We start from the raw sequence: 17,070 nt of genomic DNA, 5'->3' as shown, positions 1-17,070 counted from the left end.
GAAGCCTTGGTCTGATCAGTAGATAGAACCATTTGCTCCATTCTTGACAAGATGGCTTCATGTCGTTCCCTATGTCTTTGTTCATGGGCACACAAAGTATTATTGAGTATACTGACTTCTCCTTGTTGTTGAAGCTCTTCAGGGTTCTCTTGAAGTGTGCTATCCATCATGGAATCCCTGATTGGCTGAGCATAATCCTCCTGGACCTTATTTTTGCCTTTATGTCCTGCTATATTAGTGCAGTCCTATACTATCCCCTGTCAGAAAAACGGCTATAACTTTGGCTAGCAAACTCCGATTTTAGAACTTTTTTGTGTGAATCGAAGCTAAGAATGCCCTCTTCGAGATGAGCTATAGCACGCTATAACAGGTTTAGGACAGAAAATTCTGTAGCTGGATTTCAGAGTCTGAACTGTCCAGTCCTGCACCCTATCTAGACTTGTAAGTGCCCTGTTTTGACCCTGTAATGAAAGATAGTAACACCAAATGGCTACCAAACCACCCTGCAACAGGGTATATAGGACCTATGGGTACCCTGTAGTACCTACACTTGTGCTTTAGTAATAAATGGTGTACCTGTAACCACCTATAAATACCCTGTAAGTGACTTGTAAATTTCCTGTTTTACCCTGTTTTGATCCTGTATGTACTTGAGTCCTTGGAAAGTCTTCAATATTCAATCCTCCACTCGTTGTACCTGTGTGAGGGATAAAACGGCATGACAGGCTCCCTACACGGGCTCTGAATCACTGGGAGGTGGACAAAGTTTCCCCCGGGTCGGTTGGTTGCACCCCTTCGGGATCTTCGATAGTGAGGGAGGGTCACCTCTCTTTTGTCCCACTATCTCCCCCGGCATCCACCTTTTTCCTCGGTGGGAATATCAACATGGCAGAGGCTAGTGTTCTAAGCAATCATCATGATATGCATTTCTGAAATATTCATTCAGCCTTTTATGAGATGCAATTGAATGAGATTTTGAAAAATTGGGATAGGAGAAGGGTCTTACCGATGCAATTCAGTGACTCACTGATTGCTAGTACTTACTCTTTTACAATATTTCAACTTGGGCAAAAGAAATTTAGCCAATCAATCGGATTAGAGTAAACAAATTCATCAATCAATGGATTCAGTCAATAGGATTCAAGTATTATGTTGAAATTTCAGATTGAAGCCTCTAATTCACTGATTGGAACTAATATGCATAAAGCAAGCATTGCATTCATGAATAGATGGATTCAAGTAAAGGTTGGCTGAGAATTTGATGAATAATGTTCAATTATTTAATCTCTCAATCAAATGGATTAAGCTCAGCAATTGGATTAATGAGAGAGATTAAGAATTGAAGAAGAGTACCTTTGACATGGCTGAAGATGACTTGATCAATCTCATATGCTTGATAGAGCCCCCGATTGGCCAATGTTGGTAAAATAATCCACAAGGCTTGTTTATCCGGTGCTTAAGAACAATCTTGGAGCCTCAAATGCTTGAAATTGAAGCATTAAACCCGTTTCCCCCAAATTTTTGCTCCATAGAAGCTCTTGATCTTCAATCTTTAACCATTTCGTGCTTAATCCTTGCAATTTGTTGAAGAATCCTTGCTGAAATGATTCCACTAGCTAAAAGGATGAAGAATCTTCAAGAAATTGTTAAGAAATGAAAGCTTCAGTTGAAGCTTTCATGGCTACCCATGGACTATTCATGTAGGGTTTCAAGAGAGTGAAAGGATGAGGAATATAGCCCTATTTTGGAGTAAACACACTAGGAAGTTGAAGAAATCATTGCCAAGGATCATTTAGAAGCACCATAGCTGAAGATTGATTGAGGAGAGATGAAGAATAGGGCTTCTAAATGGTGCTTCTAAATGATCCTTAATCAATCCACGTGGCAGTTCCTACAGACCATAAAATGGTGCTCCACCTATTGCATTTGATGTCTAGAGTGTCATTATGCAGGCCATTGTTGATGGAGAGCAAGGATCAGTGAGAGTAAAGAAGAGATCTCAGCCAGCAAACTCCATGGAAGCTTGGGTAGAGCTTGAAGAAAGAGGAAAGGAAGACCTATTTTGAAAAGTGACTGTAGTTTAGTCTCTAACTAAGCCCGGTTAACCATCCTTTACCCTAGTTACCTCCATTTTTGCATGAAATTTTATGACGTCCAGCCATTTAAGCCATTATCCGCCATATCTGACCTTGGATATCTCCAGATGTAGTCTCTTACTAACTGTAGATGTCTTACAGCACTCCACTAGTCACTATCTTGTACCATTTTTATTTGAAATTGATTTTGAAATAGGAAAATGGAACTAAAAATGGAAGAAAAGAATGGATCAACGACTCAACTCTGATACCACTTGTCAGAGAGAGAATTAGGAAGAGAGAAAGAGAAGAGAGAAGACTGCAGAAGAGAGAGAAAGACTGCAGGAAGAGAGAGAAGAAGAGTGACCAGGAGAGAGAAAGACTAGATTTAGAGAGAGAAAGTGAGGAAAGAAGGAGAAGCCATAGAAGCTGTGAGCAAGAAGGGAGAGAAAGATTGTAATTGTATTAATGTGTCAAAAAGATGTGAAAAATTACATCTTCTCTCCTTTTATACCAATGTCAATGTGAAATGCAATAATATCAATATTATTAACACTAATTTGTTATTCCCAGCTTCTTACAGTATCTAGTCAATTTCTTTAATTAAAGCATGCATGAGTATTTATACACTCAATGTAATATATAAAAGCATTCTATGCATGTATGTGTCTCTAATTATGCTTAATTTGCCAAATTGTAATTAGCGAGCAATAATCATGATTAGCAAAATTATGCACAATTAGCAAGAATTGATATTTTTCTTGCGAAATTAGATAGCATATAAGTATGATGCAATAAAGAAACCCTAAAAAATCTATTAATATCTAATTATTAAAAATTAATTACATTTCCTAATTATGGAAAGAAATTAGGGAAAATTAGAGAATCTTAAAATTAAAAAGTGATATGAGTACCATGTGTGAAGATTAATGTAAGGATTGAGAAAAAATTATGAAAATCTAATTTGGAATTAATTAAGGGTAAAAAATCACTTAATTAGAGTTAAAAATTGAGCTAATTTAATTAAATAAAATTAAGAAAATGATAGAAAATTAGGATTTTGGAAATTTTGCAGAATTTTGAATTTTTCGAATTTAGAGATTTTTCCCTATAATTTTTGCTTATTTTAGGAAATTTTAATCAAATTTTTTAGTTAAAATGACTTTTTAATTAAAGAAGATGGAGAAATTAATAAAATTTGCATTAAAATACCTAAAACATTAGGAAATTCTAGTTTTATTTCAAAAATTGAAAATTAGATTAAATTTCAAAAATAATAAGGTAATTGTAACGGAAATTCATATTCGCACTCTATGCTAACCTCAATCTATATGCGAAAATTGTGACAGTTTTTTTTTATTTTCCTCGTGAGCTTATTATTGTGTGTGAGTGAAAAATGGCCCCAAAACGTGCTCGGGAGTCCGTACACAATGAAGCTGGAACTAGCCGCGAACAGGAAGCGTTGGGAGCAGCAACTATACACAATGTTGTCGCTACTACGAATGTACACGAGGTGAGTGGAAAAGCTTTCAATTACGAAGTTCTTGCATTAAATTAATGTCATAATTTAAAGGCATTGCATACGCGACCTTAGTCTTAGCCTAGGGACTAATTAAGAGAAACCTTGACCGTAAATACTGACAATCGTCCCACGAAACTCGCGTATTTGTTTTAAAGTATTTTAAGTTCAAAAGAATGTTTGATCTTCCCAAATGGAAGTGTTTGAATTTCCCAAATTTGTTTGGCAAAAAAAGAAAAAATTTTAAATAAGGAAAGTTCTAATGGGTAAAATTGAATTCTCGCCACAGCTGGGCGGAATTGACGGCTTCGGTTGTGTGAATAAGTCCTATGGGCGTATCCTCCACCCCATTGGGACATTTCCCCACTCTGGAAGGCTAGCACATCATAGCTTGAGATGGGATGAGCTACTTGTTTTTCTTGGGCAAGAGACAAGTGGTGCCAATAAGCCCGCCAAGTGAGGAGCATCTCTGAGGGGCAATGGGGACTTAGCGGGGGCTATGAGTCAATTAAAAATCCCTTAATTGCTTAGGACGAGAAGCTAGCTACCCTCGTTGGTACCGCTGGATTCTAGATCTTCCGGTTTATTAGCATAGCAGCGCCTGAGGCCGAGTCGATTGGAAGCACAGGAGCTCGGAAAGCCATGCAATGGAAAGGCATTGGAAGCCCGGATGGGTTGTGCAATGGAAAGGCACTGGAAGCCCGGGAAAGGGTTGTGCTGTGGATGAAGTCGGACACCTCCACAGGCCATCCTGGGACGCAGAAACGTCGATGGAGGCAACGTCGTTAAATAAAAGTGAATGATTGTAATTGAACAATGAATTTAAATCAAAGTAGGGACTTTTTTCGGTAAATCACCATATTGGGGAATATGGGAATTTCCCATAAGTTTGGGACATGTAGTCAAATCTTTGGATTTGTCATAATTTAAACACTATAATTCCAAATTAAGTGCTCTATAGCTCAATAGATACCATTTTTCAAGCGCTTTCCAATGATAGGTCACATCATATGGTTTTGAGAAACTTATGGGCATGTTATCCGGGTGCCACCTTTTTAGTATTCAAAAAATGGGAATTTTGAGATTCCCAAACTCACTAATATTGTGTTGTAAACAATGTATTATCTTGTTTGAAACATTTGAAAGGCTATTTTAACGAACAAAGTATCGTAAATAAAGTAAAGGAACCTGTTTGTATATGTAAAACAATGTGGTAGTAATTAGGAAACATTGGACCCTTCAAGGAAAGTGGGGAATTGGTAGTCCCGACGACTCCGATTCATGGCCGGGTGGATCCAATAAGTCGGATAGCTTTCCAACAATTCTAGGTCCGTAGGAGATGCTAAGGATGAGAACCCAAATAAAACTTGTTTTAGGGGAAAGGTTAACAGCCGCGCCTCACACTTGATGGGGAAAAAGACGTTAACTCTATGAACCAAGTGCAAGGTTTATTTATTGTAATCTTGAGGTCGCAGATCTCGATTAACAGTTAGAGGCTTTAAGAGACCGCATTTCCCCTTCGAGGTAGATAATAGACTACGTTGAAGCAGTACGCTGATGCAAAGAGATGAGATAGACAATTTGCAGAGGGGGATAAAGTTTTCCTTCGAGTATGATCCAAAAGAAGTTCACTATCTCTAGGGAAGTACAAGAAGCTCAGTGCAAGGTATTGTGGACCCTACACTATTACCAAAAGGATAGGATCCCAAGCCTACAAACTGGACCTACCGGCACATCTCAAGGTACATAATGTTTTTCATGTAAGTCTATTAAAACCTTACATACTGAACCCAGATCATGTACTTGACGATGAGCGGATTGTCATGCCAAGTCAGAGTATTCTTGAGTTACAACCTGAAAGAATAGTGGAGACTCGAGAAAGGATTCTTAGGAACCGAATCCTAAGAGAGCATTTGGTACAATGGAAGGACTACCCAACTGAGGATGCGACATGGGAAGACTAAGTTTCACTTCTCAAGGATTACCCTCAGTTCTTTGCGAGATGAGGACATCTCGAGTTCTTATGTTGGGGAGAATGTAATATCCCAACCCGAGATTGTGCTATTCTGAATCTTTTTCTTACGAGAACTTTAAAGAGAATTGAGTTTTTAAAAGTGTACAAATTCGGTTTTCTTTTTGTACATTTTTTGAAGGAGTAATTATCGTATTTGCAAAGGAGTCTTGTGCTATATGTGTGTGCGTACTCATTGGTCGAAAGGGATCGGAAAACGGACAAAGTATGTGCACATTAGACTCAATTCAATTAATGAGGAATTACTGGGAAAAATGCAAAATTGAATTGTGAAAAGGCTTAGGGCAAAAACTATGGTTTTGGGCACATGGTTTGGGCATGTGTGGTGCATGAGGCAACCATTGCCAAGTATCAGGAGCATGTGAGAAGGCGCCTCTTCTAGAGAGAGAATGGGCTCAGTTAACTGCTCCTAACACCCTCTCACTAAGGCCCTGCACTCCCCTATATAAAGACCCCATCCTTAGCCATTTTTAGAGAAAATTTTAGAGCAAAATTTGAGAGCAAATTTAGGGTTAAGCTTTAGAGAAATTAGGGTTAGGGTTTGTGAGATTAGGGTTTCACATTAGAAAAAACCCTAATTTCCTAATCACTCATTAGATTTAGAGAGAAGTTGACAACGAAGGAGCAAGGACCATAAGCGCTAAGGTAATCTTGTAATTTTCAAGTTGCATATTCTCTTAATTGCTGCAAATTAATGAATTTCAGCACTAGATTAAATTCTTACTCTCTTAATTAAGCTCAATTAGAGCTCAAGTACTCTCCTTCTCTCTACATTAATCAAAATCCTCTTACGTATCTAGTCAATTTCTTTAATTAAAGCATGCATGAGCATTTATACACTCAATGTAATATATAAAAGGATTCTATGCATGTGTGTGTGTCTAATTATGCTTAATTTACCAAATTGTAATTAGCAAGCGCAAATCACCATTAGCAAAATTATGCACAATTAGCAAGAATTGATATTTTTCTTGCGAAATTAGATAGCATATAAGTATGATGCAATAAAGAAACGCTCAAAAATCTATTAATATCTAATTATTAAAAATTAATTACTTTTCGTAATTATGAAAAAGAAATTAGGAGAAATTAGCGAATATTAAAATTAAAAAGTAATGTGCGTACCATGTGTGAAGATTAGTGTAAGGATTGAGGGAAAATTATGAAAATCTAATAGTGAATTAATTAAGGGTAGAAAATCACTTAATTAGAGTTAAAAATCGAGCTAATTTAATTAAATAAAACCAAGAAAATTAGAATTCTAGAATTTTCTGTAGAATTCTGAATTTTCAAAATTTAGAGAAATTTTCCTATAGTTTTTGCTCATTTTAGGAATTTTTAATCAAATTTTTGAGTTAAAAATGACTTTTTAATTAAAATAGATGCATAAATTAATAAAATCATCATTAAAATACCTAGAAAATTAGGAAATTTTAGTTTCATTTCAAAAATTGGAAATTAGATTAAATTTTAAAAATAATAAAGAAATTGTAACGGGAATTCATATTCGCACTCTACGCTAACCTCAATCTATATGCGAAAATTGTCAGTTTTTTTGAATTTTTCTCGTGAGCTTATTATTGTTTGTGAGTGAAAAATGGCCCCAAAACACGCTCGCGAGTCCGTACACAACGAAACCGGGACTAGCCACAAACACGAAGCGTTGGGAGCAGCCACTACACACAATGTCGTCGCTACTACGAATGTACACGAGGTGAGTGGAAAAGCTTTCAATTACGAAGTTCTTGAATTAAATTAATGTCATAATTTAAAGGCATTGCATACGCGACCTTAGTCTTAGCCTAGGGTCTAATTGAGAGAAACCTTGACCGTAAATGCGGACAATCGTCCCACGAAACTCACGCATGTGTTTTAAAGTATTTTAAATTCAAAAGAATGTTTGATCTTCCCAAATGGAAGTGTTTGAATTTCCCAAATTTGTTTGGCAAAAAAAGTAATTTTTTAAAATAAGGAAAGTTCTAATGGGTAAAATTGAATTCTCGCCAGCTGGGTAGAATGGACGGCTTTGATTGTGTGAATAAGTCCTATGGGCGTATCCTCCACCCCATTGGGACATTTCCCCACTCTAAAAGGCTAGCGCATCGTAGCTTGAGATGGGATGAGTTGCTCGTTTTTCTTGGGCAAGAGACGAGTGGTGCCAATAAGCCCGCCAAGGGAGGAGCATCTTCGAGGGGCAAGGGGACTTAGCGGGGGCTATGAGTCAATTAAAAACCCCTTAGTCGCTTAGGATGAGATGTTAGCTACCCTCATTGGTATCGCCGGATTTTAGATCTTCCGATGTATTAGCATAGCACCTGAGGCTGAGTCGATTGGAAGAGCAGGAGCTCGGAAAGCCGCGCAATGGAAAGGCAGTGGAAGCTCAGATGGTTGTGCAATGGAAAGGCACTGGAAGCCCGGGAAAGGGTTGTGCTGTGGATGAACTCGGACACCTCGACAGGCCATGCTGGGACACAGAAACGTCGATGGAGGTAGCGTCGTTAAATAAAAGTGAATGATTGTAATTGAACAATGAATTTACATCAAAGTAGGGACTGTTTTCGGTAAACAATGTCTTATCTTGTTTAAAACATTTGAAAGGCTATTTTAACGAACAAAGTATCGTAAATAAAGTAAAGGAACCTGTTTGTATATGTAAAACAGTGTGGTAGTAATTAGGAAACACTGGACCCTTCAAGGAAAGTGGGGAATTGGTAGTCCCGACGACTCCGATTCATGGCCGGGTGGATCCGATAAGTTGGATAGCTTTCCAACAATTCTAGGTCTGTAGGAGACGGTAAGGATGAGAACCCAAATAAAATTTGTTTTAGGGGAAAGGTTAACGGCCGTGCCTCACAGTTGATGGGGAAAAAGGCATTAACTCTATGAACCAAGTGCAAGGTTTATTTATTGTAATCTTGAGGTCGCAGATCTCGATTAACAGTTAGAGGCTTTAAGAGACCGCGTTTCCCCTTCGAGGTAGATAATAGACTACGATGAAGCAGTACGCTGATGCGAAGAGATCGGATAGACAATTTGCAGAGGGCAATAAAGTTTTCCTTCGAGTACGACCCAAAAGAAGTTCACTATCCCTAGGGAAGTACAAGAAGCTCAGTGCAAGGTATTGTGGACCCTACACTATTACCAAAAGGATAGGATCAAGCCTACAAACTGGACCTACCGGCACATCTCAAGGTACATAATGTTTTTCATGTAAGTCTGTTAAAACCTTACATACCGAACCCAGATCATGTACTTAACGATGAGCAGATTGTCATGCCAAGTCAGAGTATTCTTGAGTTACAACCTGAAATAATAGTGGAGACTTGGGAAAGGATTCTTAAGAACCGAATCCTAAGAGAGCATTTGGTACAATGGAAGGACTACCCAACCGAGGATGTGACATGGGAAGACTAAGTTTCACTTCTCAAGGATTACCCTCAGTTCTTTGCGAGATGAGGACATCTCGAGTCCTTATGTTGGGGAGAATGTAATATCCCAACCCGAGGTTGTGCTATTCCGAATCTTTTTCTTATGAGAACTTTAAAGAGAATTGAGTTTTTAAAAGTGTACAAATTCGGCTTTCTTTTTGTACATTTTTTGAAGGAGTAATTACCGTATTCACAAAGGAGTCTTGTGCTATATGTGTGTGCGTACTCATTGGTCGAAAGGGATCGGAAAACAGACAAAGTATGTGCACATTAGACTCAATTCAATTAATGAGGAATTGCTGGAAATAATGCAAAATTGAATGGTGAAAAGGCTTAGGGCAAAAACCATGGTTTTGGGCAAATGGTTTGGGCATGTGTGGTGCATGAGGCAACCACTGCCAAGTGTCAGGAGCATGTGAGAAGGCGCCTCTTCTAGAGAGAGAATGGGCTCAGTTAATTGCTCCTAACACCCTCTCACTAAGACCCTGCACTCTCCTATATAAAGACCCCATCCTTAGCCATTTTTAGAGAAAATTTTAGAGCAAAATTTGAGAGCAAATTTAGGGTTAAGCTTTAGAGAAATTAGGGTGAGGGTTTGTGAGATTAGGGTTTCACATTAGGGAAAACCCTAATTTCCTAATCACTCATTAGATTTAGAGAGAAGTTGACAGTGAAGGAGAAAGGACCATAAGCGCTAAGGTAATCTTGTAATTTTCAAGTTGCATATCCTCTTAATTGCTGCAAATTAATGAATTTCAGCACTAGATTAAATTCTTACTCTCTTAATTAAGCTCAATTAGACCTTAATTACCCTCCTTCTATGTACATTAATCAAAATCCTCTTACGTATCTAGTCAATTTCTTTAATTAAAGCATGCATGAGCATTTATACACTCAATGTGATATATAAAAGCATTCTATGCGTGTGTGTGTGTCTAATTATGCTTAAATTGCCAAATTGTAATTAGCGAGCGCTAATCACGATTAGCAAAATTATGCACAATTAGCAAGAATTGATATTTTTCTTGCGAAATTAGATAGCATATAAGTATGATGCAATAAAGAAACCCTAAAAAATCTATTAATATCTAATTATTAAAAATTAATTACTTTTCCTAATTATGAAAAGAAATTAAGGGAAATTAGAGAATCTTAAAATTAAAAAGTGATGTGAGTACCATGTGTGAAGATTAGTGTAAGGATCGAGGGAAATTTATGAGAATCTATTTTTGAATTAATTAAGGGTAGAAAATCACTTAATTAGAGTTAAAAATTGAGCTAATTTAATTAAATAAAATTAAGAAAATTATAGAAAAAAGAATTCTGAAAATTTTTGCAGAATTCTGAATTTTCAGAATTTAGAGATTTTTTCCTATAATTTTTTCTAATTTTAGGAAATTTTAATCAAATTTTTGAGTTAAAATGACTTTTTAATTAAAGAAGATGCAAAAATTAATAAAATCTGCACTATAATACCTAGAAAATTAGGAAATTCTAGTTTTATTTCAAAAATTGTAAATTAGAATTAATTTCAAAAATAATAGGGTAATTGTAACGGAAACTCATATTCACACTCTACGCTAACCTCAATCTATATGCGAAAATTGTGTCAGTTTTTTTTTTAAATTTTCCTCATGAGCTTATTATTGTGTGTGAGTGAAAAATGGCCCCAAAACGCACTCGCAAGTCCATACACAACGAAGCCGGGACTAGCCGTGAACATGAAGCATTGGGAGCAGCCACTACACACAATGTCGTCGCTACTACGAATGTATACGACGTGAGTGGAAAAGCTTTCAATTACGAAGTTCTTGAATTAAATTAATGTCATAATTTAAAGGCATTGCATACGTGACCTTAGTCTTAGCCTAGGGACTAATTGAGAGAAACCTTGACCGTAAATGCGGACAATCGTTCCACGAAACTCGCGCATGTGTTTTAAAGTATTTTAAATTCAAAAGAATGTTTGATCTTCCCAAATGGAAGTGTTTGAATTTCCCAAATTTGTTTGGAAAAAAGTAATTTTTAAATAAGGAAAGTTCTAATGGGTAAAATTGAATTCTCGCCAGCTGGGCGGAATTGACGGCTTCGGCCGTGTGAATAAGTTCTATGGGCGTAACCTCCACCCCATTGGGACGTTTCCCCACTCTAGAAGGTAGCGCATCGAAGCTTGAGATGGGATGAGCTGCTCATTTTTGTTGGGCAAGAGACGAGTGGTGCCAATAAGCCCGCCAAGCGAGGAGCATCTCCGAGGGGCAAGGGGACTTAGCGGGGGCTATGAGTCAATTAAAAACCCTTAGTTGCTTAGGACGAGATGTTAGCTACCCTCGTTGGTACCGCGGGATTCTAGATCTTCCGGTGTATTAGCATAGAGCATGAGGCCGAGTCGATTGGAAGCGCAAGAGCTCAGAAAGCCGCGCAATGGAAAGGCACTAGAAGCCCGGATGGGTTGTGCAATGGAAAGGCACTGGAAGCCCAGGAAAGGGTTGTGCTGTGAATGAACTCAGATGCCTCGACAGGCCATGTTGGGACGCAGAAAGGCCGATGGAGGCATCATCGTTAAATAAAAATGAATGATTGTAATTGAACAATGAATTTAAATCAAAGTAGGGACTGTTTTCGGTAAACAATGTCTTATCTTGTTTGAAACGTTTGAAAGGCTGTTTTAACGAACAAAGTATCGTAAATAAAGTAAAGGAACCTGTTTGTATATGTAAAACAGTGTGGTAGTAATTAGGAAACAATGGACCCTTTAAGGAAAGTGGGGAATTGGTAGTCCCGACGACTCCGATTCATGGCTGGGTGGATCCGATAAGTTGGATAGCTTTCCAACAATTCTAGGTCCGTAGGAGACGGTAAGGATGAGAACCCAAATAAAACGTATTTTAGGGGAAAGGTTAATGGCCATGCCTCACACTTGATGGGGAAAAAGGCGTTAACTGTATGAACCAAGTGCAAGGTTTATTTATTGTAATCTTGAGGTCGCAGATCTTGATTCTATGGAAAGTGGGGGGGAGGTTACACTATTGAAATTACGTCTTCTACAAGACATAATGATGCACCAAGCAATTTCGTGAATGTACTACAACATGTGGGTGCCTCCTCATCACAACACTCACAGTTGATGGACGAAGAACATAGATACAATGTGAGTGTAGGCTCTCAGGAACACGGATGCTCTAACAGCATGGACAAATCAAAGAAAGGAACTCTGTATAGTGCATTTGATAAGTCATCAATGCTAGAGTTGCACTTGAAATGTACACAAGCTTTCATTGCTTGTAGGATATCTTTGAATGTAATGAGAAATCCCTTATTTCAAGATGTTTTGATGTCTCTTGCAAAGCCTGGGTTTGTTTTGTCGGACTACAATAAGATGTGCACAGAGTACTTAGACAAAGAAAGGTGGACTTGAGCAAAGCTTGAAGCGTTCTGTCCTTGATTATGTACCTACCTATACGGATGCACCATAGCTATTGATGGATGGATAGATTGCAAGAAGAGGCCTCTAATAAATATCATGTGTATATGTCCAAGGGGGTCAGTGTTTTTGGATGCAATAGATACATCTCTTAAAGAGAAAACCTCCATGTATATTTCAAAGATATATGAGAGGGCTATTGCACATGTTGGAGGACCTGTTAATGTCACATCTATAAAGATTGATAATGCCTCTAACTATAAAGGAGCAGGGATGATTATACAAGAGAACTACAAAGAGATTACATGGGTTCCTTGCGCTACACACTCAGTCAGTTTACTCCTCAAGGATATAGGGAAAATGAGTTTTATTAAACTTACTTTAGTAGAGGCACATCATGTGGTTAAGTGCATCAGGGAGCATCAATTTACGTATGTACTCTTTCGCACAAGGTCGGAAAAAGTATTATGCATATTTTGTGCTACATGCTTTTCTACTGCTTATTATGTCTTTGAACGTTTATTGGAAGTGGGAGGTGCATTGAGGGAAACAATTGTAGATGGACGATAGGTTGGATGGGTCACTAAGCATTAGATGCATACACTTACAGCAACGAAATGCGCAGCAACAATCAACTCAGATGCATTTTGGGTCAACGTGGACAAAAGTGTGAGTGTCACTAAGCCATTTGTAGAATTGCTAAGAGTTGTGGACAGTGACAAATTTGTACTTGGTAAAGTATACTGGCTCATGTCTGAAGCAATACGCAAGGTAAAAGCATTTGAAAAATTGAAGCCTGTAGAGCGTAAAGAGATAGCCAATTGTGCAGAAAGACGATGGGCAATGATGCACACTCTCCTACATGGCGCTGCATTCATGCTAGATCCTTCGTTTCAATTGCATGATCAAACAAAGAATGATGCGGTGACTCGAAATTTCCACTTTGTGTGTGCCCAGCTGTTGCCTGGGGAAGATGGAAAACGTGCATTTTATGGTCGCATACGGTTTTTTGGTAGAGTGCGAAATTTTAGTGACAAGTGGTGTTTAGATGCCATTACATGCTTAAGTCCACTTGTTTGGTGGAATGAGTATGGTTCTAATGAAGTAGAGCTTCAACATGTGGCAAGAAGGGTATTATCAGTGGCAACATCTTCAGGCAGTTGTGAGCGAAATTGGTCTGCATATGATTTCATTCATACTAAGAGGCGTAATCGTTTAAAAGCTTCAAGGGCAAGAGACCTAGTGTATTGCTTTTGTAATATGCGACTGCTTCATAGGTCGTCATCAATTGCAACTCGTATTACACATGCAGAAGGGAAGCCACATCCAAAACGAATGCACGAGGTTGTTTCTAAAGACCAAGGTTCAGAGTCTGAGAATGAATGGGAGGTTGATTCAACTAATTCCGATGTGGATGATATAGTCCTTGCTATTGACAGAGTGAAGACAACATAACATGCATTAAAGACTAAAAAAACATAGCAGGGGAAAAGAATAGCATAAACGATACATTAGACAGAATCTCAAAATTATATTCCATGTATCAAGTCTTGAAATTGAATACCAAGATATATACAAAAGTTGTCTATATATCAACAAGTCTTAATCCAAATTTACAAAATCACGAGTTTGTGTGAGCTTATCAACTGCAAAAGTGTCGCCAATTATAGGAGGTGGAGGAGCATGTGCATCCTCATATCTCTTGCATACTCCTTTTAGTCGTTGATTCTCTAACTCCATTTCAACTATTCTCAACTCTAGCTCATGGACGCGAGTTACCATAGTGTCTACGGTGAGTCCTTGTGTCACTAAAGTCATGCCTTCGGCTGCAAAATTCGTTAAGATGTCGTGGTCGTTGGTGGTGAGTACCACAGGCTTTGTCCGCTTCAATTCTATGCCCATCTCTCTTGCCCGCTTTCGATCGACGGGATGACCCATGCCAACACCAGCGTTCTTGGCTCTTTGCTGCCACATAACTTGCCTTCCTAATATGTCCTGGCAATATACTTGTTGAACAAAGTATATTGCCACTTGTCCATTGTTAGGTTCAGCTTGGTGGTTCTCCACAAATCTTTGATATAGTGTGCATGATAATCCTACGTGTTGAAGCTCTGATAGCTTCATTGGATATTTGCGCTTTGGGTCTCTTTGTCTGCTGTGATCTATCGATCTAAATAAAACATTTCTGACAATTTCTATTGGGCAAAGAAACTTCACTCCATCGAGGTCAAGAGGAGGGCCAACCAAGTCGTTTCTTGGTTTGGCCCAAGTGACATGAAACAAAATGTGTGTATATGTTTCACTATGAAGGGGATTGGAATTGATTGGAGTTTGAATTCTCTTGTATATGCGTGTTCAGTCTCAGTGTCACTCTTATGAGGGAGATGTGTTCTCCATGTATCCTAACTTAGCACTTAGCTTTCTTTTTTCTATGATGATTATATCAAGGATTGTATCAAGCAAGGAAAGCTTCTCTTTGGCCCACACAAAGAACATGAACAAGATACCAAGGATTGAGCCGAAGAAGAAGCGGGTACAAAACACACATGCAAGCAAAGAAAGATCCTCTATGGCCTTTCTCGGAGAGAATCTCGATCCTTTTCGGTGATGAGGAGACTGAGAGGTGAGATTCCATATTGTTGCTAGGTGCTCGGGTAGTGTTTGAGAGTGGCATGAGAGTGTGAGTTTTTCCTCTCATCCTACTAAGCCCCTGTGATTGAATCTTGGTGCCTAGAGCAATTCTCAAGTTGTGTATTTTTCGCATCTCTTTATTGTTTTGGGTGTTGGTGACATGGTGAATGTTCAAGGACAATCTAGCTCTGGTCCTTCTTTTGTTTTTTCTTTGTTCGAGCTATAGTTGGCGATGACCATGTTTGGTTGTTGTTCATTCCAAGGCTCTCGAAAGGACTATTTATAGAGGTGGTTCTCTTTCTCTCAGGCCTTCTCACAATGTCTCAAGGGCCGGTTCGCTATCCGTAAACCCTCTATATCACATGTGTTAAAGGCATATTTTTAAAACCCCTTATCTTTGAGTTTTTAATTATTAAAACACACTCTATTTTTTATTCAATATGTAAATGCCCCCTTTAAAATGGAAGCCTTTTGTAAGTAAATAATATGCAAAAAAGGATTTTAAAAACCAGTGACACCCCCATAGTGCTAGAGAAACTATATCATGAGAACAAACCCGATTTGGTACACCGATGATTGGTGTACTCTGTGTGTGTGTGTGTGCACGCATGTGGGTGTGTGTGCTTGCAAGTGTTCTAGCTCTCTCTCTCCTCCAATGTTTTCAATTAAGTAGCAACATGGTGAGATTTTTAAGAACATAACCATAAATAGCACATAGATAATGCTTTTGTAAGGATGGTGTGTTGTACTGTGTGTGTGTGCACACATGTGGGTGTGTGTGCTTGCAAGTGTTCTAGCTCTCTCTCTCCTCCAATGTTTTCAATTAAGTAGCAACATGGTGAGATTTTTAAGAACATAAGAACATAACTATAAATAGCACATAGATAATGCTTTGGTAGAGATCGTGTGGCACATGTCTCTGCCAATACTATAAGGTTGCTGTGTGTATGTGGGGGTCTCACTCTCTCTCTCTTTCACACACACACCCCCTATCTCTATAATGGATGCTTTCTTTTACACTACCTTTGGGTTTCCTTGGTGGGCATATTGTGAATAGTGTTCGAGTGATGAGTGCTTGTGTTGTAGCTTGTATTATTGCTATTGGTGGGGACATGGGAGAAGGGTGGTATGGTGTTCCATGCCAAGCTTTGTTCGATACGGCGCATACACCGCATCTTATGTCCACTCTCTCCATGGACCACGAATGCTATAATTATGAGCATAAAGGAAAAAGGGAATAATAAAGATAATGCCGCGAATATAGATAATGCGGACATAATAGGGAATTATCACCTGCACGTTAGCGCCTATAAAGAGGCAAGACGGCGGTGAGATGATCAAGTGCAGAAGAAAAACTAATAGCACCTTCTGAAGATCAGGATCAGAAAAATGGCAGCAGAGCAGGCGAAGAAACATGGCTCCATTTTGTACGCCGACCAAGAGCTGGCGATGGATGAGAGCTTGACCTCGGAAAATGGGCAGTATTCTCTGATCATGCAGGGTGATGGGAATTTTGTGGAGTACAAGTCGCCAGCTGGAACTGCCGTCTGGCACAGCAACACAGCTAAGCGTGGCAAGCGGGCCTGCCTGCAAAGGGACGGCCGCTTACTGGTGCTCGGTGATTGCGGCACGGTGGAGTGGGCTAGCTCCGACAAGCCTCTCAAGGACGACAGCTACAAGCTAGTGCTGCAGAACGACGGCAACGCCGTCATCTATGACGGCGCTGACGTGTCCGTCTGGTCTAACTGCGTCGACAAGAAGTAGCTTACATACAAGCTACACTACTTATAGAAGAGGGGTGGTGTTTCTGCCTGTGTTGTAACTGGATTGGGCCCAGGTGTTATATAGCTAAATAAAACAATGGCCACCTCTCATCGTCTGCAATCTTTCTCTCTCTCTCTCTCTCTCTCTCTCTCTCTCTCTCTCTCTCTTTCTCTCTCATCCCACGTTTGTTTCTACGAATC

General features: G+C 38.9%; 2 protein-coding genes across 2 annotated transcripts; both read left to right on the top strand.

Moving 5' to 3' along the window:
* Positions 1-13,069: 13,069 nt before the first annotated feature.
* LOC148023335 (uncharacterized) lies at positions 13,070-13,930 on the top strand. The gene has a single exon (XM_087695359.1). It carries the CDS (start codon positions 13,070-13,072, stop codon positions 13,928-13,930), a length of 861 nt encoding a protein of 286 aa, XP_087551485.1.
* A 2,565-nt stretch (positions 13,931-16,495) lies between these two features.
* On the top strand, positions 16,496-16,870 carry LOC148023334 (mannose-specific lectin-like). Its single transcript, XM_087695358.1, has one exon. It carries the CDS (start codon positions 16,496-16,498, stop codon positions 16,868-16,870), a length of 375 nt encoding a protein of 124 aa, XP_087551484.1.
* Positions 16,871-17,070: the final 200 nt, after the last annotated feature.

The sequence above is a fragment of the Lygodium microphyllum genome, chromosome 16, assembly GCF_053477565.2.
Source record: "Lygodium microphyllum isolate KBCC chromosome 16, Lygodium_microphyllum_v1.1.10, whole genome shotgun sequence".
Lineage (NCBI taxonomy): Eukaryota > Viridiplantae > Streptophyta > Polypodiopsida > Schizaeales > Lygodiaceae > Lygodium > Lygodium microphyllum.
This window is presented reverse-complemented; position numbering and strand designations above follow the sequence as displayed.